The sequence below is a fragment of the Bactrocera tryoni genome, unplaced genomic scaffold (genome assembly GCF_016617805.1).
Source record: "Bactrocera tryoni isolate S06 unplaced genomic scaffold, CSIRO_BtryS06_freeze2 scaffold_25, whole genome shotgun sequence".
Classification (NCBI taxonomy): domain Eukaryota; kingdom Metazoa; phylum Arthropoda; class Insecta; order Diptera; family Tephritidae; genus Bactrocera; species Bactrocera tryoni.
Window position 1 is genome coordinate 28,222,841 of NW_024395977.1, and position 26,459 is coordinate 28,249,299.

General features: G+C 36.9%; 1 protein-coding gene across 1 annotated transcript in view; it reads right to left on the minus strand.

Annotated features, from left to right (window-relative positions):
• The window catches only part of LOC120780298 (dolichyl-diphosphooligosaccharide--protein glycosyltransferase subunit STT3B), a 119,911-nt gene that overhangs the window by 26,508 nt on the left and 66,944 nt on the right, over positions 1–26,459 (minus strand). The window contains exon 3 of the mRNA XM_040112589.1: positions 25,432–25,902. Coding sequence (XP_039968523.1) covers positions 25,432–25,902 — 471 coding nt within the window. The remainder of the gene's footprint in view (positions 1–25,431; positions 25,903–26,459) is intronic.

The following is a 26,459-nucleotide window of genomic DNA, read 5'->3' on the forward strand; positions in this document are numbered from 1 at the left end:
TGATTAAATATTAAGCCTAAAATTTTAAGTTTATTTACATTTATAATATTACAGTTGTTGATGCTTAATGAGATATTATTACAATTTCGTTTGATACATAAAAGGTCTGCCGCAAAAGAAACAGGACTGTTAAAAAAAAAACAACAAAAAATTAATATTTTTCAAAAGTTATTTTTTTTTATTCAAAGTAGTTTCCTTGTGCTTCGATACAGCGTTTAGCCCGGTCAATTAGCATTCATCATTTTTCGGAATGCTCTTTAGAATATCGGTCGTCTCCTTTTGGATAGCTGAAATGTCCTGGAACCAGTGTCCTTTCATGGGCAAATGAAGTTTTCCAAATAGGTAAGAATCACAGGGTGCCAGATCAGGTGAGTAGGGTGAGTGATTAATGGTTAATATGGAGTTTTTTGTCAAAAAATCAGTGACAAGCGTCGACCGAAGACACGGCGCATTATCGTGCAACAGGCACCAGGACCCTGCCTTACGGTATTGTGGTCGAGCACGACGAATGCGTGACAAAAGACGCTTCATAACACCAAGGTAAAACACAGCATCAATCCTTTGGCCAGGTGGGACGAACTCTCGGTGTACAATACCCTCGGAATCGTAAAAACAAATCAGCATTGTCTTGATTTTTGACTTCTGAAGACGACCGACTTCTGATCGTCACAGAGGTCCTCACGACCTTCTTGGAATCGCTTAAACCACTCATGCACATTACTACGGGATAGGCACTGATCACCATAAACTTTTTTCATCATTTGAAATGTTTCAGTAAACGTTTTCTCAAGTTTAAAACAAAATTTATTATTTGCTCTTTGCATTTTACGACCGATGACCAAAAGCTGCTGTCACTTTTTGATCGATAACATCAATTGTAGTTATCCAATTGTCTTAAAATTTTTACGAAATGTCAACAAGAGATCAAACTTTTTATATACCCACCAATAGGGGGCGCCACCAGAAACAGTTATATTTAAAAAGTTATGTTTCTTTTGCGACAGACCTTGTATGTGTAGGTGTTTAGATTTACTAGTAGTGATTTTAGGACCACTGATATGACACCAGCTTAAGATATTGTAAAAAATAGTGTTAATTTGGTTAGTAAAAGTATTTGAATTTCGCACGATGTTGAAGATCATCGGCATATAGAAAATGTTTAAAGTATTTATGCTCATATATAATACGGCTTAAATGATCGAAGGCTATAAGGAAAAGTGTTGCGGACAAAGGAGAGCCTTGTGGAATACCGTTTCCAATTGGACATTGCTCACTTATAACACCATTAACTTTTACGCGAATTTTTCGATTGAGAAGGTAGTGCCGTATATAGTTAATTATTTTTGGACCGAGTTTCCAAGTGGTTAGTTGTGCTATGATATTATGGAGACCAACTCGGTCGAAAGCTTTTTCCATGTCAATCGAAATAATTGAAAAATGGTTTTTACTAGAGAGAGAGTTTGATATTTCCTCATCTAAGGTAAGAAGAGCATCAATTTTACCGCGACCAGGCTTAAATGCTGTTTGTCGGTTAGAAAGTAGATTATTATTTAAGAGGTACCACATTAATCTTCTTGCTACCATTTTTTCCATTACTTTCGATAGACATGGAATAAGTGAAATTGGGCGATAACCTTCAGTGGTGTTTTTTGGTTTATTGGGTTTTGGTATGGGGATAGTGAGACTTGTTTTCCAAAATTGAGGTAATACGCTATTTGTAAATATTATGTTGTATAATTGGCATAGTTTAGTTTTACCAATGGGGGGAAGGTTTGTAATAAGCGGATATGGGATTTTGTCCAAGCCTGGAGTTTTACCTTTCAGTGTAGAGAGGCAAGAATTAAGTTCAAGTGTAGAGAAAGGAAGATCTATTTGCATTGCTTTTTGACTTAATTGGTAATTAATGTGGACAGAATTAATATATCGACTTTTCCTAATTACGTATTCATCGCTAAAATTGCTATTTTTTGAATAGTTTGACCAGGTTTTGACAAAAACCTGTGCTATTTCTATTGGAGTGGAAGTGCTTAAGACTTAAGAGTGCTCTGACACCGATTAAGCCCAAATAGAGATATGAAAATGGGAGATGATCGCTGCCATGTGGTTGGTCAGAGGTCTTCCAAGTGGCAGCAATATTGAGAGGCAGATTACAGATGCTAAGATCAATGTGTGTTAGTGTTGATCGTGTTGATAAATGAGTAGGGGATTTGTCGTTAAGTAGTATTAGATTATTGTTTTGTATGAAGTTGGAAATGATTTTACCTCTTTTGCTATAATTAGGGGAACCCCATAGAGGACTCCACCCGTTAAAGTCGCCAAGAAGTAAAGTAGATTGTGATGAAGTGTTAATAAGATTTGATAAATCGACGGTTGGTTGGCGATATATAAGCGTTAATTATTGTGAAAGTAGTGGTGGATTTAATATTAGCAGCCACTGAAAGGATATTAGTTTTTATGTTAAGATTGGAATGTTCAAGTGTGTTATGGATTAATAGAGCTACTCCCCTTTTAGCAATTGTATCGCGCTCTATGTCGTTATTTGTGTAAATAGAAAAGTTTGGCGGTATCATACTGTTTGGTGGGTTATTAAATAAATGAGTTTCTTGGAGAGCAACTACATATGTATATGAAACAGATTTTCTATTAGAAGTAAAGTAAGCTCATTGTAATTGTGGTAGTAACCATTAAGATTCCACTGCAGAATCTTAAGTACCATAAAGAATCAATGAGTGTTAGGTGAGAAGAAACTTCACTATTAAAGAAATATTTGGAAGTAAGAGTTTTTTATAAAACTATATCGCCAACAGTTCCTGAGCTAAGAGAATCTGTTGAGAGAGCTAGAAGAGTATTTTGGATAGCAGTTCTGTCTTCGGTGTTTTGTAGTACTGTATTATTGAGTGCGTGAATTTTATATTTATTACGGTCGCGTTCAAACGTTTTTAAAAAGCTTGTACCGAATTAACCCTAAAGGATTGAACCAGGTCATTGGAGTTACTATTGCAATGAATTATTGCTTACAAATCATAAATACTTATTATACTTATTACATATGTTTTGCAAGAAAGTAAGTGCTTGCTTATACATCACTTTTTACTTAAATGCTGATTAAGGTAATAATCTCATAATACATTTATACAGATTCTCGGAAATATTGTTAACAAAATGATTTTGTTTTGTATAATTTAAGTTGATTTTTACAATAGCAAAGGAAATAGTATCATATTACAATTTTACTGATTTCCGGTTGATCTATTTATTTCATTAAGAAATTCAGCAAATTTATCTGTTTGTTGTTGGATTATTTATATATGTAACGTGTGCCTTTAAAAGGGAGATTGGGTTATTGTTGTTGTTTGGTAAAGAAGAATTGGAAGAGGATATGTTATGTGAGTGTTTATTTTGAATTTGGGCTAGGTTAGATTTAAGTTGAGCATAAGCCGGAGCACATGGGCCTGGCCAATAAAGTGTATTTGCAAAACATACAACTAGTGTAATTATTGCCGTGTCCGACGACCGGCTCATACACATCATATAGTGATTACAGCATATGTACATCATTAATTGGCGCCCAACGTGGGGCACGAAGAGGAAAATTAGCGATCAACAATCAACAACCCAGCCACAGAGCAACGGAATTACCATATTTATTGAAAAATCATGTATGTGAATGGCACAGCCAATCGTCATCATTTGTGAAATTAATAAAGCAGCATTATATAAAGAGTGAAGTGATCTTTTTTTATTTTTTATTGTTTTGGTGGCCGTTAACGATTGTGCCGCGTTTGAGTGAAAAAATACTTGTGTGTGTTAGTTTGTTTGAGGGTCTAATGAGCCACCCCCCTCACGATAAAGAGCTTTACGATAACTCAGTGCAGGAATTGATAAACCATACTAGCAGGTTACGTGTGGCAGACGTAGTGGAAACAGAAACGGGTATGGACGCAAGACAGGTACAAGTGGTGTTAGAAGCCGCATTTGCGGCACAGGCCGCTCAATGGAAACAGGTTATTGATGAAAAAATTAGTGAAGTTAGGAACGAGATGAGTGCATTGAGGGTCACGACCCCTGAAGTACAAAGCTACTAGAAAATTTCGATAGTGCAGTGAAAATCGTGTAGTCAGACGTTAGACCTCATCAAGTCATTGTCAGAGTTTGATGGTAAACAAGAGGAATATATTTCGTGGAGGCAGGCAGCGATGGCCGCCTACGAATTATTCGAACCTTATGAAGGCAGCGTAAAGCATTACGAGGCAGTAGGTATTATTCGGAATAAGATTAGGGGTTCAGCGAATAATATACTGGCCTCATTTAACACAGTTTTAAATTTTAAGGCCATTGTGGCACGGTTAGATTTCACCTACGCTGACAAAACTCCAGTGCGCATTCTCCAACAAGAGTTAGATACCTTGCGTCAGGGCGATTTGTGCTTGTCACAGTACTATGATGAGATAGAAAGGAAACTGACCCTCATAATAGATAAAACGCTTATGACATATGATGCAGCTGCTGCAGCTGTCCTAAATGAAAAATTTAGATGTGATGCCCTAAACACGTTCATATCGGGTTTAAAAAGACCCCTACACCAGGCTGTACTCCCAGCTAGACCAAAGGATCTACTAAGTGCCTTGGCACTAGCCCGCGAGGCCGAGTCGAGTCTCGATAGGTACATGTTCGCGGCAACTTACGCTAAAAATGCCGAAGAGAGAGCTCAAAAGTCAGGGGGTCAAAAATCCCAAACTCGGCGGCAAAATAATTATTCACAGAATAGTGGCGGCGATGCCAATCACGCAAAAAATCCACACATTACTTCAAGAGTCAAAGCAGAAATAATGCAGGAAAGGCTTCATCATATAGGCAACGCGAAAATGACAGGGATGTCGATCCTAGTTCGTTTAAATTTAGGCATCCAACGGAATACCAACAGGCACAAGCTGCCGGTATTCACAATGCTCCCGTTCAGGGAAATAAGAGACAGAATAATTCAGAGCGTATGACAGATTTTAGGCGTCAAAGGATCAACAATTTGAATCATTCAGATGTTGATCATGATTTCCAAGCGTATGATGTTGCTGCCGCAGCTGCAGTAGCAGAGGTAGACAATGAAAATGGGGTTGACTACGAAAGTGACTCTATTAATTTTTTAGAGGCCACTCCCGGCTACCGTTCCTTGAGCGGACGTTGGCTGGGAAAACACTAAGGTTTTTAATTGACAGGGGGGCGGCAAAAAATTATGTCAGGCCCGTAAAGGAGCTTGAAGGCGTAAAGCCGGTAGACTCCCCGTTTAATGTGAACTCTATCCATGGGTCCAATAAAATCAAACAGAAATGCCTGATAAATATTTTCGGGGTAACATCCCCATTCTTTGTGTTGGATAGTCTAACACTGTTCGACGGAATCATAGGCCTTGTCCTGCTAACGCAGGTGGGCGCGACTGTTGACCTAGACGGAGGCAAAATAAATTATGGTACCATGTCAGAAGATCAGCAATATCATAAGTGCAGCAACGTTAACTTTACAAATGTCAACGACATATAGGTACCAAGTTCAGTGAAGGCAGAATTTAAAAAAATGATCCTGAAAAGGATTAAGGCATTCGCAGGCTCTAACGAGCTGTTGCCATTTAACACTTCGGTTGTGGCCCCGATCCGAACCAAAGATAACGAGCCTATTTATTCGAAGTTGTACCCTCACCCAATGGGAGTAGCAGATTTTGTCGAAAAGGAAATAAGAGAATTGCTACGCAATAAAATCATTAGACCGTCAAGGTCTCCTTATAATAACCCAACCTGGGTCGTAGATAAAAAGGGTTACGACGAGTTAGGCAACAAAAACAAACGTCTGGTTATTGATTTTAGGAAGCTCAATGAGCGCACTATTGCTGATAAGTACCCAATGCCGAATATTTCAATGATACTGGTAAACTTAGGGAAAGCCAAGCACTTTACGACTTTAGATTTAAAGTCAGGCTACCATCAGATTGTCCTCGCCGAGAAGGATCGCGAGAAAACGTCTTTTTCCGTTAACGGTGGGAAATATGAGTTTTGTCGATTGCCATTCGGTTTGAAGAATGCTTGAAGCATCTTCCAGAGGGCGATCGACGACGTCTTACGCGAACAAATTGGCAAATCATGCTATGTTTACGTCGATGACGTCATAATTTTTTCCGAAAATGAATCGGAGCATGTCAAACATATAAATTGGGTTTTGGAAAAACTGTGTGAGGCCAACATGAAAGTGTCACGAGAAAAAACACATTTTTTTAAAACAAGTGTGGAATATCTCGGTTTCATAGTAACAAGAGGTGGGGCAAAAACTGACCCCGCAAAGGTCAAAGCCATTCAGGAATATCCTGAACCTAAGGATTTGTTCAGCCTTAGATCCTTTTTAGGGCTAGCAAGCTATTACAGGTGTTTCGTAAAAGATTTCGCCTCCATAGCAAGACCTTTAACTGAGATCCTAAAAGGTGAAAATGGCTCAGTAAGTAAACACAAGTCTAGAAGGGTACCCATTGATTTTAGTGAAGCGCAACGCAATGCCTTCGAAAGATTAAAAAACATCCTGGCATCTGAAGATGTCATCTTAATGTACCCAGATTTTAAAAAACCATTCGACCTAACGACAGACGCCTCCGCTCACGGCATTGGCGAGGTCCTCTCGCAGAATGGTAAACCCATTACAATGATTTCAAGAGCGCTGAAAGATAGGGAAATGCATTATGCAACTAATGAAAGAGAATTACTGGCCATAGTATGGGCTTTAGGGAAGCTTCAAAATTATCTCTACGGAACTAGGGATATCAACATCTATACAGACCACCAGCCTCTAACATTTGCGGTTTCTCATAAGAACCCGAATGCAAAGATAAAACGGTGGAAAGCATTCATAGACGAACATAATGCTAAAATTCATTATAAACCTGGTAAGGAAAACTCTGTCGCTGATGCTCTTGCCCGGCAGAACATAAATGTGTTGGAGAGCGAACTCAAATCTGACGCGGCGACAGTTCACAGTGAATTGTCACTGACCTACACGGTCGAAGCAACAGAAAAACCCATAAACTGCTTCAGGAATCAAATAGTTTTGAAAGAGTCGCGTTTTCCTCTGAAACGAGATTTTATACCCTTTGGCGGAAAAACCCGCCACGTTATTCACTTCATGGATAGAAACAGCCTCATTGACGAAGTAAAGGAGGTTATTAACCCCCTCGTGGTGAACGCGATTCACTGCGAGCTACCGGCGCTAGCCAGCATACAACACGAATTGGTAAGATGCTTCCCATCTACCAAATTCTGGTACTGCAAAAACATGGTGTCGGATATTACGAACAAGGATGAACAAAGGGAAATAGTCACTACTGAACACAATCGTGTTCATAGAGCTGCGCAGGAAAATGTGAAACAGATCCTCTGTGACTATTATTTTCCGAAAATGTCCAAATTGGCTAACGAAATTGTCACAAACTGCAAAATATGCACGAAAGCCAAATACGATCGACACCCTAGAAGGCAGAAACTCGGCGATACGCCGATTCCATCATACGCAGGTGAAATGCTACACATAGATATTTTCTCCACAGACAAGAAGCATTTTTTAACTTGTGTTGATAAATTCTCTAAATTTGCAGTAGTTCAACCGATACCGTCGCGGACAATAACGGATGTAAAAATACCCATCCTCCAGTTGATTAATTTCTTCCCAGGAACAAAAACTATTTATTGTGATAATGAGGCGTCCTTCAACTCGGACACCATTGTGACTCTGTTGAAGAACCAATATGGGATTGATATAGTAAACGCTCCCCCTCTCCACAGTACTTCCAACGGACAGTTAGAGAAGTTTCACAGTACAACCGAAGAATTCCGAAAGGAAGTGAAAGGTAAAATTGAACAAGCACAACAGGCTCAGCTCGATAGAAATAACCCGTCAAGGCAGAACAGGGTCTTTGAAGTGGGGGAAAAGGTAATGGTAAAAACTAATAGAATCCAACAATAGAGGTAGTGATTAACACAAAGACACAGGAACAGATTAACGCACCAACTAGTATGGTAAATGAACTCCTCAAAGAAGCGAAGAAATAAAAAATCGATACGGCGCACATTTTTGAAATTTTACTTACTCGGAATAGGATTATGATCACGGAAATTCAGAATATAATGCTCGTAATAACCCTTGCGAAAATAAAGGTAGTAAATCCAGTAATCATTGATGACGAGGGTTTGAAATCCATATTGGTTGGGCCAATCACAGATATAGCAATCACTGAACTAATGGAAGTGTCAACCGTTAAAGTTATTCAGCACAATGATGTAATTCGTTTTATAATCAATTATCCTAGAATTGAGTTTTTGTGTAGGAAAGTTTTGATTTTTCCGGTGGTACACAACGACGTCGTGCTGCAAATCAACGAAAACACAGTGGTCGAGTGCAAAAGCGGAATTTTGGCGGTCAACAACTGTGAAGCAACATCAACTTCAACGTTCTGCAGGGGTCCTTGTTTGTCCTTCAAGGTGTACGGACGTGTTTTCTAACTCGCTCCGTGTATTCAAATTGTGAAAAAAGTAACCAATTTATAATAATAAAATAAAAACAAACAATCAACAAAAAATAAGTGCTCACAAATTATTATTTATAAACATAAGCAAATAGTGCACGAAATAAATAGATAAAAACAAAACAAAAAAAAAATAATAATAAAAACAAAAATGAGTGCTTCGCAGCCTCACCAGCAAGGCCGTAGGCATTCCCTAAATGCCTACTTCAGCTTTGTCGACCCAACAACAATAACAACTACTGGCAATAAAAAGGGTAACGGCGATGATGAGTCATCGCGACGATCAGCAGAAAAGGGAACGCAGCAAAGAACGCAGTCAGCAGAAGCAGCAGAATACAGCAATCGGGCAACAACAAATGCACTGACAGCAACCAGTCTACCAGCAAGCGCACAGGCAGCGAAGAAAATTACAACGCAAGGTGAGAACGTAATAAAAAAAGGCCCGTCTGTACAAACAGGCATTGACCAGATTTGCCATACTAAGCAATGGTTCAGACGACGATGCGAAGGGTACCACCACAGTCGTTAATGCCAAACCACCTCCAATATATTTGCGCGAACGTAGCAGTAATACTCTTGTTGCGAAATTAAGTGAAATTGTTGGCACTAACAATTTTCATATAGTGCCTTTGAAAAAAGGCAATATAGACGAAACAAAAATTCAGTCGTACACTGAAAAAAGTTTTATGGAAATAGTTAAATTTTTGTCAAATAAAAACAAAAATTATTATTCGTATCAACTGAAGAGCTCTAAGGGCCTAGTTGTTGTAATCAAGGGTATAGAGTCCGCCGTAGACTCTAGTGAAGTCAAAGAAGCATTGGAAGAATGCGGTTTTGGAATTAAAACAGTTGTAAATATATTTAATAGAAACAAAGTACCTCAGCCAATGTTTAAAATTGAGTTGTTGCCGAACTCAAATCAACTTAAAAAAAATGAAACACATCCAATATATAATTTTAAATATTTGCTGCATCGTAGAGTAACTGTGGAAGAACCACATAAAAGAAACGGTCCGGTACAATGTACTAACTGCCAAGAATATGGGCATACTAAATCATACTGCACTCTACGCAGTGTTTGTGTGGTATGTGGTGATTTACATCCCACTTCTAAATGCACCCTTAAGAAAGAAGAATTAAATAAAAAATGCAGCAATTGTGGAGGAAATCACACTGCTAACTACAGGGGTTGTCCTGTATATAAAGATTTGAAATCGAAGTTGTCACAGGGCATTCAAGCACGTCGTAACCAAATGTTACAAACACCCGTAATTGATATTATAATAACCTCAGAGAAAAGTTCAAAACCTATTACTTCTACCAATAATAATATGCAAAGGAAGCTATGCTAATGTGGTGAAAGGGAACACTGTGCAAATGCAACTGCCGCAAAATCCTCCAAATGGAGGTATTGAAACTATGATTATAAATCTTACACAGTGTATGACACAATTTATGTCTAGCATGCAAAACATGATCCAGGATTTAATAAAATCACAAATCAAATGCTGCAAAATTTATTAAGTAAAAAATGAGCTTACTAAATATATGTATATGGAATGCTAACGGTGTTAACCAACATAAATTAGGAGATTATTAGATTTCTGTCTGAAAAACATAGATGTAATGCTTATATCAGAAACTCATTTAACAAATAAAAATAATTTCAATATACCGGGATTTAGACTATATGTTACAAATCATCCGGATGGAAAAGCACATGGTGGTACGGCAGTGTTGATTAGAAATCGTTTAAGCCATTATGCTCTAGAATCTCATGCTACACCACAGTTACAAGCTACAACAATATCACTAAAAAATCGGGTTGTGACCTAAACCTTACGGCTATATATGCTGTCCACCTCGTTTTAAAATTACAGAAATCGAATTTAAAGACTTTTTTGGAACACTAGGTCAAAGATTTTTAGCAGGTGGAGATTACAACGCAAAACACACGTACTGGGGCTCACGTCTTATTAATCCGAAAGGACGACAGTTGTATCAAACTGTTATAAATAGGCACAATAACCTTGAAATAATATCTCCTGGTAAGCCGACATATTGGCCTAGTGATCGTAAGAAAATACCAGATTTAATTGATTTTGCTGTAATCAAAAATATAGATAAATCGCACATAACAGCTGATACATGTACTGATCTATCTTCTGATCATTCTCCTGTACCTAATAAAGTTATTTGAACAACCCATATTCGTTAATCCAAAAGTGGGTCTAACTTCTTATAAAACGAATTGGCTAAAATATAAAAAATACGTCAGTAGCCACATTAATATTGAGTACAAAATAAATACGGAAAGTGATATTGACGAAAGTATAAGAGAAGTTAATGATATAATAACCAGCGCAGCTGTCTTAGCAACACCAAACAAAAGATATACTCGTAATCCGCTTGGCTTCAGAAAAATCTCTAATAGAGAAATAGAAATGCTTTGTAAATGAAAAAAGGCGTGCAAGACGTGAATGGCAGATAAATCGCTCCCCCTCCACTCAGCTTCAATTGAAAGCTGCGGTACGTAAATTAAAAAAAGCGCTCAAACGTGAGGAAGAATTGAACACCGAAATGTATATAAAGAAGCTGTGTCCAAATTCAAACAAGCAAAATTTCCTTTGGAAAGCCCAAAAGTCCATGAAGCCACCAACAGACTCCAACAACATGCCAATACAGAGACTTGGGTGGAAATTGGGCTCGAAGTGACGAGGAAAAGGCTAATTGTTTTGCAAATCACCTAGAAAAGGTATTTCAACCCAATTTGCCAAAAAAGAATAACTTTTAAGCTGTCAATCTTACCCAACACAGCTAAAGAGTCGATCGAGTCTCTTAAGACCTCACCTTCTGAAATTATTTGTATCATCAAAGAACTTAATCCAAAAAGGCGCCGGGATATGATAATATTTCAAAAATGCTAATTGAGTTACCAATTATTGCTGTAGAGGTGCTCTCTTTGCTTCTTCAATACAATTCTTAGTTTCGGATACTATCCAATTTCATGGAAAAGTCGCCAGATTATCTTGATAGATAAACCTGGGAAAGACTTAACACAGCCGTCTTCATACAGACCAATCAGTCTTCTACCCTGTCTTTCAAAAAGTATTTGAAAAAGTATTACTATCAAAGATAACTCTTTCCTCCATGAAAATAATACAATACCCATGCATCAATTCGGTTTTCGTGCGAAACATGGCACAATAGAGCAAGTAAATAGAATTACTAACGAGATAAGGAAAGCATTTGAGCACAGGAGTACTGTTCAGCAATATTTTTAGATGTAGCTCAGGCGTTTGATAAGGTGTGGCACGAAAGGTCTTTTATACAAGATTAAAAAAATTCTACCTTTTAGAACTGTATAAAACATTGAGTCTTATTTAAAAAATAGACGATTTGTGGTAAAGTGGGAGATTTTATATCTGATGAACGACAGATAAGAGCTGATATACCCCAGGGCAGTGTTTTAGGCCCAACACTATACATCATATATACAGCAGATCTTCCAACAGCTAATAATATATTAACTTCAACTTTTGCGGATGACACAGCTATAGTGAGCCGTAACAAATGCCACATTTTAGCATCACGAATATTAGCGAAGAATTTAAGTTCTGTCGAAGAGTGGCTAGCGAACTGGCGTATAAACGTGAATGAACAGAAGTGTAAGCATATTACATTTTCGCTAAGACCAAAGATGTGCCCGGCAGTAAAAATAAACAATATATTAGTACCCCAAGCGAACGAAGTAACATATCTTGGTATTCACCTAGATAGAAGGCTCACGTGGAGAAAACACATCTCTAGTAAAATAACATGTATGAAGATTAGAGCTGCAAATTTAAATTGGCTTTTAAATAAAAACTCAAAACCTAGACAACAAAGTGCTTTTGTATAATGCGGTCATAAATCCGATTTGGATGTATGGCATTCAACTGTGGGGTACGACCTGTGCAACCAATATTGATATATTACAAAGGTTTCAATCAAAAATGCTTAGAACAATCACGTGTTCACCATGGTACATGCGTAACGAAAATATCCATAAAGACCTTGGTATCCCTATGGTAAAGAAAGAAGTAGAAGACAGCAGAATTAAATATATATCTAAACTCCGAGATCACCCAAACCCTCTGGCTAATGCTTTGGTACATTCCTGCGATCAAACACGACTTAAAAGAAGAGATATGCCAGCGTACTAAGGAGCAACGTATCACCAAAACAGCTCAATCACTGCTTGAGCCTGTCTAGTTTTTAATTAGATTTAAGATTTTATAACTTATTGTTAGGCTTTAAGAAAAAGCAGATTCAATAAATAAAATAAAATTTTGAAAAAAAAAAAACGTTCTGCAGATTAACTACAATTACAACATGCGCTCTGCAACTTCACACCGGTGGCACAGCACATTGTAACACGCAACCGAGTCACCTTAACGCTAGCACCATAGTTGACGATGGAGTCATAATCATTAACGACAGCCCAACCAGAATCGCCATTGATGAAACACCTGAGAGAAATGTAAGTGGCACGTATATCGTCACTTTCGAGGACGTTGTGTTCCTGAACGGCACTAAGTACGTTAACAGAACGAGCAGGCTGGAAAAGGCTCCAGGTATTGCTGCTTCACCCCTGCTGAACATCACTGGCCATGAGACCATTTGTTTTGAGTTTGCCTTACCTTCACCGCGTCAACAATCAAAATCTACAAACCATTGACGAAATTAAAGAAGAACTAACGACCGTCAAGAGCCGGACACTTGCTTTCATCCTGGGTCTGGGAGTAGCTGCGTTGATCAGTGGCCTCGCTTTCCTCTGGCAGCACAAGAAGAAAACACGAGCATTACACGATATCAACCTGGTAGTGAAAGATATGGCAACGAACGAGGACGATCGTGTTTCGAAAGGGAGAGTAGTTAACACATAATGCCCAAGTTGGGTACGAATGTGGCGAGGCCAATACAACATCTTGCCTCATCAGCAGATTGTGTGGGCAACGACCGCCACTAAAGCAACGACATATCATTCGCCGTTCTGCAGATTACGTAAACAATAACAACCACCAAGGCGGCGAGGCGGACGGACAGCAAGCCACACGCAAGTGAGCGTTCTTACATAAACAGTGTCAATAGCCGATTGCGTAATGATGGTATGAAACAGAGTCAGCACGACGCAGACGTCAAAGCCGGCAGCGTCGACTACTGAATATGCGTTCTTAGGGCTTAATGGTTAAGTTAGGTTTTGAGCTAGGTTAGATTTAAGTTGAGCATAAGCCGAGCACATGGACCTGGCCAATAAAGTGTATTTGCAAAACATACATACAACTAGTGTAAGTATTGCCGCGTCCGACGACCGGCTCATACACATCATATAGTGATTACAGCATACATCTTTAATTTGTTCTGTTGGTAAGGAGTATTGCTGTTATTGTTGCTATTGTTAATAGTAAGAGAAGTATCAGAGGATGGGAATTGTTTGTTGTTTGTTTTTTGTTCTATTGGTTTTCTGATTTTTTTTATTTATTGCTTCTTCTAAATTTTCTGTTGGTGCGACGTATTTTTTGCATTTGTTGTTTATTTTTGCAGTTGCTTCTTTGTAACTACATTTATTTAGTGTTTTATATGTTAGAATGTCTTTCCTTTTAAGTAGGGTGGGACATAGTTTGTGGTCCGATCTATATTGTTATCTACAGTTAATGCATTCTACTTTACTACATGGGTTGAAGAGGAGCAAACGTTACTCTTCGGATCGGATTTGCAAATGTTTGGCTGTATGGCCCAAAACAAAGCAGTTTTTACACTGCATTGGGGATGGGATATAAGGTTCAACTTTAACTTTAAGCCAAGCGACATTAACTTCTTTGGGTAGTTCATATGCGTTAAGGAAATTATGTGAAGAGGGGTGTTTATAGTTTTACCATCTATGATTTTTGTAATTTTTTTACACTCTGTTGCACCCTGTTGGCGTAGACCGTCCACTATTTCATTTTCAGTAAGACTACCAAAATAGCTTGCATATATAACGCCTTTCACCATGTTTAGTGTTGGGTGTAAATTAACGAAAATTTCACAAATGTTTGATAGTTTTGTTGCTTTAAGGAATTTGTTTGTTTGTTGATTATTTTTGGTGAGAATGAGGAGATCTCCGTCTCTGGTAAATGAGACAGAACTGGGTGGTTCATATGTAATCGATTCTAGGCCTTTTTGGAGAAGAAATATTTAATGGATTTTAAAGGTTTTTGACTGTCTTTGTTTTTAACTATTAGAAATTTGGGACAAGAGGAAGGGGAGAGGTTCCGGGTTTTGTTGTTTTTCTTTAAATGTGGGAAGTCATGTGGATTATTGAGGTTTGGAATTTTCCGTTTGGATGCTGGCTCCGCTCCCAAGACTGACAAGTAGTTTTGTTCACCACCTCCAGGATCGGAGGCCATGATTGATTCACAATGCAAAATATTTTTTTAAATTACACAAAATTCACTACATTTTTGCTTACACTGATAAATTATAAGTTTAATTATTAAGAGAAAGTCACTATCTTATAAAATTGACACTTGACAACAACCAAATTGTTTAGAGCGAACGAAATACGAGAAAAACAATTACTAAGAACTTGTTTACTGTTCGGTAGTCAATTACTCACTGGTGTTTATTATGCACTTGTCTTTCTGAAGTACATAAAGTGCATTTGCGCTTTTACGATGAGTGAAATTATTCAACAAAGAAGTTCCATTAAATTTTGTGCACGGAATCAAATTTCTGGTGCCGAAACGTTCACAATGTTGAAAAAGGCCTTCGGTGAAAATGATTTGTCGCGAGCAAGTGTTTTTAATTAGAACAAATTACTCACAGATAGTAGAAAACGCGTTGACGATCAACCACGTCAAGGACGACCATCAACATCAACTGATAATCAACACGACAATAAAATAAAAAAACTCGTGCTTGAGAATCGACGATTAAAAGTCAGGGAAATTATTGAAGTCATTAGAATATCAGAAGGATCAGTGAAAATCATTTTGGAAGATCGTTTGGGCCTAAGAAAAGTGAAAGAACGATTGGTTCCAAAATCACTGAATTTTTTCAAAAACAGCGTCGCGTAAACGCCAGTAAAACAATACGTTCTGACGACCAGGATGTCATGAAACATATTATTACTGGCGATGGGTGTTCGATCTATGCTTACGACATGAAAATAGACGATCAATCGGCCGAATATCGTGCAGAGGTGGCACGAAGCTGAAAAAACCATTGAAAGCAGGTCAAATGTCAAGGCTATGTTGACAGTTTCCTTAGATTATCGAGGTTTGCCGCACTCCGAATTCCTTCCGACCAGTCAAGCTGTCAACAAGAAATACTATTTGAGCGGTAAGTTATTCGTAACAAGTAAGGAAGGGCTAAGTTCGGGTGCAACCGAACATTTTATACTCTTGCAACTTGCAAGAGTCAAAGCCAGGGAAATACTTTTAGGTGTAAAAACAATCATATAGATTAATGTCAGCCGGATGTTCGAAAATCCTGATATTAGTTATCTAGGGGCTAGGCCATGTTTTAGCTCAAATGTATCTATTTTAGGCACAAAGATACACAGTTATGAGTAAAACACGCTCTTATTTTCATTGGGATGACTCACATATGCGGTACAAAGTCACCCGGAAGTTCGAAAATCTTTTTTATTAAGTAAATGGAGGCCCGATTCAACCCATTTTTGACATACAGACAAACCATTATACTATAAGGAATATCTTTCAATTTCAGTTATATATATCACACATTGACCGACATTTTCGATCACAAGTAAACTATAGGTACCGGGGTCTAAATATTCGGTACCTAGGGCCTGGAACAGTTTTTATTGGATTTAAACAATTTTTGGCCATAAGCACCAGTGGCACACACTACAGACATTATTCGCGCAAAGTTGTATACCGTTATATTAATTGTTTCTTGATTGGTGTTCTGGAAACTAAACGAATCAAGTGGAATTTAAAATCGTGTACTCTTTTGGTTCTTGTAGATTAAAAGGTTTAGGAGATATGTACATTAAACTTGTAACAAGGCGCGGCCCCGCCCATTTTTTCAAAAATTTTTGCACCAAGGTGCCCCTTGCTACTGCGATCTTCTGTACCAAATTAGTTTTATATCTTAATTTACTACTTAGTTATGGCACTATGTGTATTGTTGGTTAATGGCAATTTGTGAGCGTGGCAATGGGCCGATTACACCCATCTACAAACTCGATTTTTTTTTGTACTAAGGAACCCACATACCAAGTTTCATTGAGATATCTCTATTTTTACCCAACTTATAGCTTGCACGGACGGACAGACAGACAATCAACAAGATTTAAATTTTTCTCGTCATCCTGATAATTTATATATATGTTTATAACCCTATATATATCTCGCTTTGTTTTAGGTGATACGCACGACCGTGGCGGCCAATTGACTGGACCATTTCGTGAGGTAACACGTTCACCAAACTTGGTTTTCAATATATCGATTGTGACATTTGCTGTGTGACTTGTGGTGCCGTCCTGTTCGAACCACATATTGTCCAAGTCCATATCATCCAAATCAGGCCAAAAATATTCGGTTATCATTGAGCGGTAGCGATTCCCATTCACAGTAAAATGCCGGTCTTGATCATCACGGAAGTACGGCCCAATGATGCCGCCGGCCCATAAACCGCACCAAACCGTAATTTTTTGGAATGCAATGGATACTCATGGAGTAAGTATGAATGTACTTTCATAGGAATAAATAATTTCATTGATATCGCAAACCGTTTTTGTTTTATTGTATTTTATTTGTTTATCTTAAAATTGAGGCCATTGACTCCGAATTTCGGTAGTCAATTTTAATAATTTTGACTCGTTGTTGGATCGTATATCTTTCCATGATGAAATGGCAAATCTTACTGAAGAGATACATATGTCGAAAGAGCGGGAAAAAATATGGCGTGCTTTGCTGCCCATATTGGTCTACTTTTGTAGCGTAGCTATTGAAAAATCCTTTACTATATGTAATGATTTTCGTTACTCTAACAAGCCTGCTTTGATCCTTGCAAGTTGAAGGAATATTAAATGTCGAACTTAGTCATTTCTTACTTGTTTATTATAATTTGTATGTAGTGTCTACTCAATTATATAACAATCAGAGTTTGCTTTCGCATATTGCCAATGGAGTGCTTTACATAAGTGTGAAAAAAGCACAAACGAAATTTATGACCTTATCAAAAAACCTAATATATCGAGAATTTTTGTTTACCGTTGTTTCGTTTTTCACAAACATCTACAGTTGCTGACAGAAAGAGAAGTGATCGTCCTTGAGTAGTTCGAACCGATTCAGCCATAACAATTGCCTGCGAACCTTACAAAGCCTTGAGTAGATAAAAAACAAAACGACAAAAACTACGCAAAACCTTGCAAAGACGCAAAAAATTGTATTAAAAGGGTTCAACATGATCATAATGATTTATTACACCTCTTCACTTCCGTGGCTTAAAACTGTAGCAAAAATGTACCAGCAGGATGTTTTAGAAGGCGTGATGAAGCAGTTAAGCAATAATTTTTTCGATGGATAACATTAGATCTTCCAGCGCGATTCTTCTTCGGCACACAAGGTAACAACTACCCAGCGGTGGCTTGTACTCCTTTAGACTATTGTTTTTGGTCAGGATTTGAGAAAATGAGCTGTCGAATCCACCACAAAAATTAAATTTAAAAAAACTCTGGTTCGAGCAGTATCGTCAATACCAACTGAAACTGTGCCTACTATGCCTTACTATTGTTTGATGATTAAATCATCTGAGTACTTCAGTTAAAGTAAGAGGGGACCATATCGAAAAAAAATTTCACATTCTTTCGATCATCTTATTTGTAGTACCGTTATTTAAAAACGACATTGCGATTTGTATACTATAGTTTATAAAAAATAGTTATATGATAATTGATATATTTGTGATCTGGCAGCTATACAGAACGAATAAAGAAACACAGCTTCTTATTTTCTTCGAAGAAAAGTGTCGACGATAAATGTGCATAAAGAATTGTATTGAATATATTATTATTACTTTAGTTATAATGCACTATAACAATGAATCATTTTTAATTTTAGTGCGTAGAAGACCTCACTGCTCCAAGAGAGATAGGCTTTTGACCCAACTACTCTGCAAGGGTTGAATCCCACGAAGACCGTATGTGACAAAGTATTACCACTAGGTACTGAAAATATTTCCAATTTCAATGAAAAGCATTTAATTTTATTATGTCTATTAGGCCGGGTCGATTTGTATGGGTGGAAAAAAACCAACAAAGCGGCTAGCAAAAACGAAAACTACAGAAAATTCTAAGAAAGTTTTGCCAAGAAACCATGGGTCTAAAATATATTCCCAGTTCGCGCAGAGCGACTTTAAATTTTGAGGTCATACTTATTAAATTGTACTCAAAAACCTATAGTTTTAAAAATAAGAGCATGCCATGCAATTAATGCAATAATAGCAGGCTTTTGTAACTTATTTGTTTTTTCACGTGGCTGAGCAAAAAACAACAAAAAAAAAAGCAATCGTACGGTACTCTTACCACACAATTGGTCTGCGTTGAATAAACAATAGTGTGTTCTAAATAATTTTTTTCAAGTTTTGAATTATTATATTAAAATTATATTATTATTTATAAACATAAGCAAATAGTGCACGAAATAAATAGATAAAAACAAAACAAAAAAAAAAAATAATAATAAAAACAAAAATGAGTGCTTCGCAGCCTCACCAGCAAGGCCGTAGGCATTCCCTAAATGCCTACTTCAGCTTTGTCGACCCAACAACAATAACAACTACTGGCAGTAAAAAGGGTAACAGCGATGATGAGTCATCGCGACGTTCAGCAGAAAAGGGAACGCAGCAAAGAACGCAGTCAGCAGAAGCAGCAGAAAACAGCAATCGGGCAACAACAAATGCACTGACAGCAACCAGTCTACCAGCAAGCGCACAGGCAGCGAAGAAAATTACAACGCAAGGTGAGAACGTAATAAAAAAAGGCCCGTCTGTACAAACAGGCATTGACCGGATTTGCCATACTAAGCAATGGTTCAGACGACGATGCGAAGGGTACCACCACAGTCGTTAATGCCAAAACCACCTCCAATATATTTGCGCTAACGTAGCAGTAATACTCTTGTTGCGAAATTAAGTCAAATTGTTGGCACTAACAATTTTCATATAGTGCCTTTGAAAAAAGGCAATATAGACGAAACAAAAATTCAGTCGTACACTGAAAAAAGTTTTATGGAAATAGTTAAATTTTTGTCAAATAAAAACAAAAATTATTATTCGTATCAACTGAAGAGCTCTAAGGGCCTAGTTGTTGTAATCAAGGGTATAGAGTCTGCCGTAGACTCTAGTGAAGTCAAAGAAGCATTGGAAGAATGCGGTTTTGGAATTAAAACAGTTGTAAATATATTTAATAGAAACAAAGTACCTCAGCCAATGTTTAAAATTGAGTTGTTGCCGAACTCAAATCAACTTAAAAAAAATGAAACACATCCAATATATAATTTGAAATATTTGCTGCATCGTAGAGTAACTGTGGAAGAACCACATAAAAGAAACGGTCCGGTACAATGTACTAACTGCCAAGAATATGGGCATACTAAATCATACTGCACTCTGCGCAGTGTTTGTGTGGTATGTGGTGATTTACATCCCACTTCTAAATGCACCCTTAAGAAAGAAGAATTAAATAAAAAATGCAGCAATTGTGGAGGAAATCACACTGCTAACTACAGGGGTTGTCCTGTATATAAAGATTTGAAATCGAAGTTGTCACAGGGCATTCAAGCACGTCGTAACCAAATGTTACAAACACCCCGTACTGATATTATAATAACCTCAGAGAAAAGTTCAAAACCTATTACTTCTACCAATAATAATATGCACGGAAGCTATGCTAATGTGGTGAAAGGCAACACTGTGCAAATGCAACTGCCGCAAAATCCTCCAAATGGAGGTATTGAAACTATGATTATAAATCTTACACAGTGTATGATACAATTTATGTCTAGCATGCAAAACATGATCCAGGATTTAATAAAATCACAAAATCAAATGCTGCAAAATTTATTAAGTATAAATGAGCTTACTAAATATATGTACATGGAATGCTAACGGTGTTAACCAACATAAATTAGAGATTATTAGATTTCTATCTGAAAAAAAACATAGATGTAATGCTTATATCAGAAACTCATTTAACAAATAAAAATAATTTCAATATACCGGGATTTAGACTATATGTTACAAATCATCCGGATGGAAAAGCACATGGTGGTACGGCAGTGTTGATTAGAAATCGTTTAAACCACTATGCTCTAGAATCTCATGCTACACCACAGTTACAAGCTACAACAATATCACTAAAAAATCGGGGTTGTGACCTAAACCTTACGGCTATATACTGTCCACTTCGTTTTAAAATTACAGAAATCGAATTTAAAGACTTTTGTGGAACACTAGGTCAAAGATTTCTAGCAGGTGGAGATTACAACGCAAAACACATGTACTGGGGCTCACGTCTTATTAATCCGAAAGGACGACAGCTGTATCAAACTGTTTTAAATAGGCACAATAACCTTGAAATAATATCTCCTGGTAAGCCGACATATTGGCCTAGTGATCGTAAGAAAATACCAGATTTGATTGATTTTGCTGTAATCAAAAATATAGATAAATCGCACATAACAGCTGATACATGTACTGATCTATCTTCTGATCATTCCCCTGTACTAATAAAGTTATTTGAACAACCCATATTCGTTAATCCAAAAGTGGGTCTAACTTCTTATAAAACGAATTGGCTAAAATATAAAAAATACGTCAGTAGCCACATTAATATTGAGTACAAAATAAATACGGAAAGTGATATTGACGAAAGTATAAGAGAAGTTAATGATATAATAACCAGCGCAGCTGTCTAAGCAACACCAAACAAAAGATATACTCGTAATCCGCTTGGCTTCAGAAAAATCTCTAATAGAGAAATAGAAATGCTTGTAAATGAAAAAGGCGTGCAAGACGTGAATGGCAGATAAATCGCTCCCCCTCCACTCAGCTTCAATTGAAAGCTGCGGTACGTAAATTAAAAAAGCGCTCAAACGTGAGGAAGAATTGAACACCGAAATGTATATAAAGAAGCTGTGTCCAAATTCAAACAAGCAAAATTTCCTTTGGAAAGCCCAAAAGTCCATGAAGCCACCAACTGACTCCAACATGCCAATACGAGACTTGGGTGGAAATTGGGCTCGAAGTGACGAGGAAAAGGCTAATTGGTTTGCAAATCACCTAGAAAAGGTATTTCAACCCAATTTGCCAAAGAATAACTTTAAGCTGTCAATCTTACCCATCACAGCTAAAGAGTCGATCGAGTCTCTTAAGACCTCACCTTCTGAAATTATTTGTATCATCAAAGAACTTAATCCAAAAAAGGCGCCGGGATATGATAATATTTCCCCAAAAATGCTAATTGAGTTACCAATTATTGCTGTAGAGGTGCTCTCGTTGCTCTTTAATGCAATTCTTAGTTTCGGATACTATCCAATTTCATGGAAAAAGTCGCATATTATCTTGATAGATAAACCTGGGAAAGACTTAACACAGCCGTCTTCATACAGACCAATCAGTCTTCTACCCTGTCTTTCAAAAGTATTTGAAAAAGTATTACTATCAAAGATAACTCTTTCCTCCATGAAAATAATACAATACCCATGCATCAATTCGGTTTTCGTGCGAAACATGGCACAATAGAGCAAGTAAATAGAATTACTAACGAGATAAGGAAAGCATTTGAGCACAGGGAGTACTGTTCAGCAATATTTTTAGATGTAGCTCAGGCGTTTGATAAGGTGTGGCACGAAGGTCTTTTAAAAATATACGATTTGTGGTAAAAGTGGGAGATTTCATATCTGATGAACGACAGATAAGAGCTGGTGTACCCCAGGGCAGTGTTTTAGGCCCAACACTATACATCATATATACAGCAGATCTTCCAACAGCTAATAATGTATTAACTTCAACTTTTGCGGATGACACAGCTATAGTGAGCCGTAACAAATGCCACATTTTAGCATCACGAATATTAGCGAAGAATTTAAGTTCTGTCGAAGAGTGGCTAGCGAACTGGCGTATAAACGTGAATGAACAGAAGTGTAAGCATATTACATTTTCGCTAAGACCAAAGATGTGCCCGGCAGTAAAAATAAACAATATATTAGTACCCCAAGCGAACGAAGTAACATATCTTGGTATTCACCTAGATAGAAGGCTCACGTGGAGAAAACACATCTCTAGTAAAATAACATGTATGAAGATTAGAGCTGCAAATTTAAATTGGCTTTTAAATAAAAACTCAAAACTTAGCCTAGACAACAAAGTGCTTTTGTATAATGCGGTCATAAAGCCGATTTGGATGTATGGCATTCAACTGTGGGGTACGACCTGTGCAACCAATATTGATATATTACAAAGGTTTCAATCAAAAATGCTTAGAACAATCACGTGTTCACTATGGTACATGCGTAACGAAAATATCCATAAAGACCTTGGTATCCCTATGGTAAAGAAAGAAGTAGAAGACAGCAGAATTAAATATATATCTAAACTCCGAGATCACCCAAACCCTCTGGCTAATGCTTTGGTACATTCTTGCGATCAAACACGACTTAAAAGAAGAGATATGCCAGCGTACTAAGGAGCAACGTATCACCAAAACAGCTCAATCACTTGCTTGAGCCTGTCTAGTTTTTAATTAGATTTAAGATTTTATAACTTATTGTTAGGCTTTAAGAAAAAGCAGATTCAATAAATAAAATAAAATTTTGGAAAAAAAAAAGTTTTAAATAGTTTTCGATTAATAAATTAAAATGGAAACGTCTGCAATGTCAGTTGATTCCACCAATTCAGAAATTGATACAATTTCAATGAACTGCGGGTCTTGTGTTCTTCCCAGTGTGAATATTGGCTTGCCAAGAGATTTAAGTGATCTAAATCTACCAAGTAATCGTGACGTATTAAATTACTAGTAGATGATTTATGTGAAGTTTGCACAAAATCGGTTGAGCAGTTTTTCATTTATCATTTTTTGTAACAAATGAATTCAATAAATGTTAATGGTGATTTTTGTTTCAAATTGAATTTTTTAATATGGAGATGTCAAATATTATGTTGTGATGTCATTCATGCGGTCATTTCATTTCAGACGTGCTTCGATTAAAGCAAATTGTCAGCGATAATTATTGCTTTGTGTTTATATTTTTAAACATGTTGTTGAGTGCATTCATACAAACGGTGAGTTTTAAATTGTTCAAAGGTATACTATGTATATGTATGAATGCACTTTTCTCAGTTTTTTAGCGAGTCGTCGGTGCTTCACATCCTTTACAGGCTTTATTTAAATTAAATTGTCAAGCAATGACAAGTTTTGAACAGTTGAAGTGAAATACATTAACTCGTGAACATTTTCGTGCGATCATTTTTCACAACTTTCGACGTGGATTATCACGACAAGAGTGCATCAATGAACTAAAACCTTTATATGGCTATGAAGAACCATCCTATAGCACTGTGAACAACTGGTACAACTTCCATGAAGGTCGTCCAAAAACAGCCGTTGTGCCAGAAAACATCGATGCCGTACGTGAACTGATAATGCAAGACCGTCATGTAAAATACCTTCAGATAGAGGCATGCCTATGCATTTCTCCCACCAGCATACATTCGATGGCCGTAAAAAAGGTTTGTTCTCGTTGGATCCCGCACAATTTGACAATCGCTAAAAAAAAGGCTCGTGTGGATTGGTGTAAAGAAATGCTGAAGAAATACGATCGCGGTGCTTCAAAAGACGTTTATAAGATCGTCGCAGGTGACGAATCATGGATCTATGCGTATGAGCCAAACAAAACAGCAATCGACAAAAAAAATAAAAAAATATAAAAAAATACTAAAAAAATAAAAAAAACATTTTCGCTTATAAATATGCCTATTTACATTATTGATTGAATTCGTTGTACCAGTTTTTCACAGTGCTATAGGATGGTGCTTCATAGCCATACAAAAATTTTAGTTCATCGATGCACTCTTGTCGTGATAATTCACGTCGAAAGTTGTGAAAAATGATCGAACGAAAATGTTCACGAGTTAATTCCATTTTTTGGCCGAGATGAATTTTTTAATTCCCTGTAAATAGAACAATTCACGATTAAATGACAAAACGTTCTGAGTGATGTTATGCTAAAAAATGTCAAACTTTCCAATGGAAATGTCAGATTGCACCTGGCAACACTTAGTGTTGCCCTAGGCCAGAATATATATAGCAGCCCTCGTAACACAAACACCCAACGTATTTTAAATATTTTATGCCTAGTGAAATTATGCATTTGTAATAAGATAAGGTCAATTAGAAAAAAATGTGTAAAATGGTTCTACCTAAGTATTTTTTTCCAAATAGCATATCTCTAACTTAAATATGAAAACAAAGCTAATATGTTAGATTTATTGCACTCATTATCACTTTCATGATTTTCATTGCCTTTATTGGCTTCTCCTGCAACATTCTTTTGAAGCAACATTGTTTAGAAAGAATGTCGTGCATGCATTTGCATCTGCCGTTTTCATAAACTTTACTCGATGAGAACAAAACATTGCAGCGTTATGCTAAACGAACGATCGAACGTAAGTTTTACTACATGTATTCACTTAATTGTTGTTAAAAATTTAGATATGTATATATTTTTACGATCGTGTGACACGAACATATTTAATAAAGGTGATATAATTTTCTATGAAACACTGGTAAAAAATGAATTATATATAAATATATAAGCAAGCCTTACCTGTAATCAAGCTTCAATTCTCCGAATCGATAGTAACTTAGTTTATACATGAGACAGTTAAGAAGAGCAGGAGCACCTTCGGAATCTATACGAAACTCTCCCCTGTCCGTAAAGTAATCACTTTCTTTAATGTCTTTGGGATGCTCACCCTCAGCGATTCGAACCATCCACAAAAACTTATTAATATCATCACCAGAATAACCAATAACTCCACCGAATATAACGAGAACATAATCCACATCTAAAGAAGTCATAATTTCATATGATTTTTCCTCCGTAGATGACATAGCTTTTCCAACTAATGCTATATGACTATTATTCCAAGTGTTATTGTCAACCAATGTAGTTCTGTTTGCCATTCCAGCAATTTGATAACCATAGTCCCACCATGACATAATACGGGCATTATCATCAGTATTTTGGGAAAGCCAATAATAAGCTTCCCGGAAGTCATCCAATATATTACGTGAACTATAAGTTAAAAAACATATATATAAATCTTAATATAAATATAACACAAATTCAACTTATTAAGCATTCAATTAATTTAAGATTTAAAAATAATATTACTTTTAAGCCGATATTATTGTTATTAAAATGATACACCTACATACTAAACGTCGTGCTTCAATTAAAAAAATAAAAAATACAATTTATTCATCGCATGTCAGTCTTTTGCATTTCGAGCTCATTTTGTAAAGTTCACTATCTTTCAATTGATATATCTATAGCTGAATGTGTTTTGTTTTTTATTTTTAATATTTTTGATTTCTAACATGTCATTAACTTATTTCTAAATAAAAAATTTCTATACCGTAAAAAGTACCGCTATAGAATGTAGTCAAATATGCACAATACTTGAAAATTTTGAGTGGTAAAGTTTGCGTGGCCACGAGTGTAGGTTATCATGGCGCGATACCGGTCGCCATTGACGGTTATGTTCTCACCGGCATCATTTTTAAAGAAATAACCGATGATTTCACCGGCTTTCAATCTCTTCATCCCTCGTTCTGGATGAAAAGGCAGCT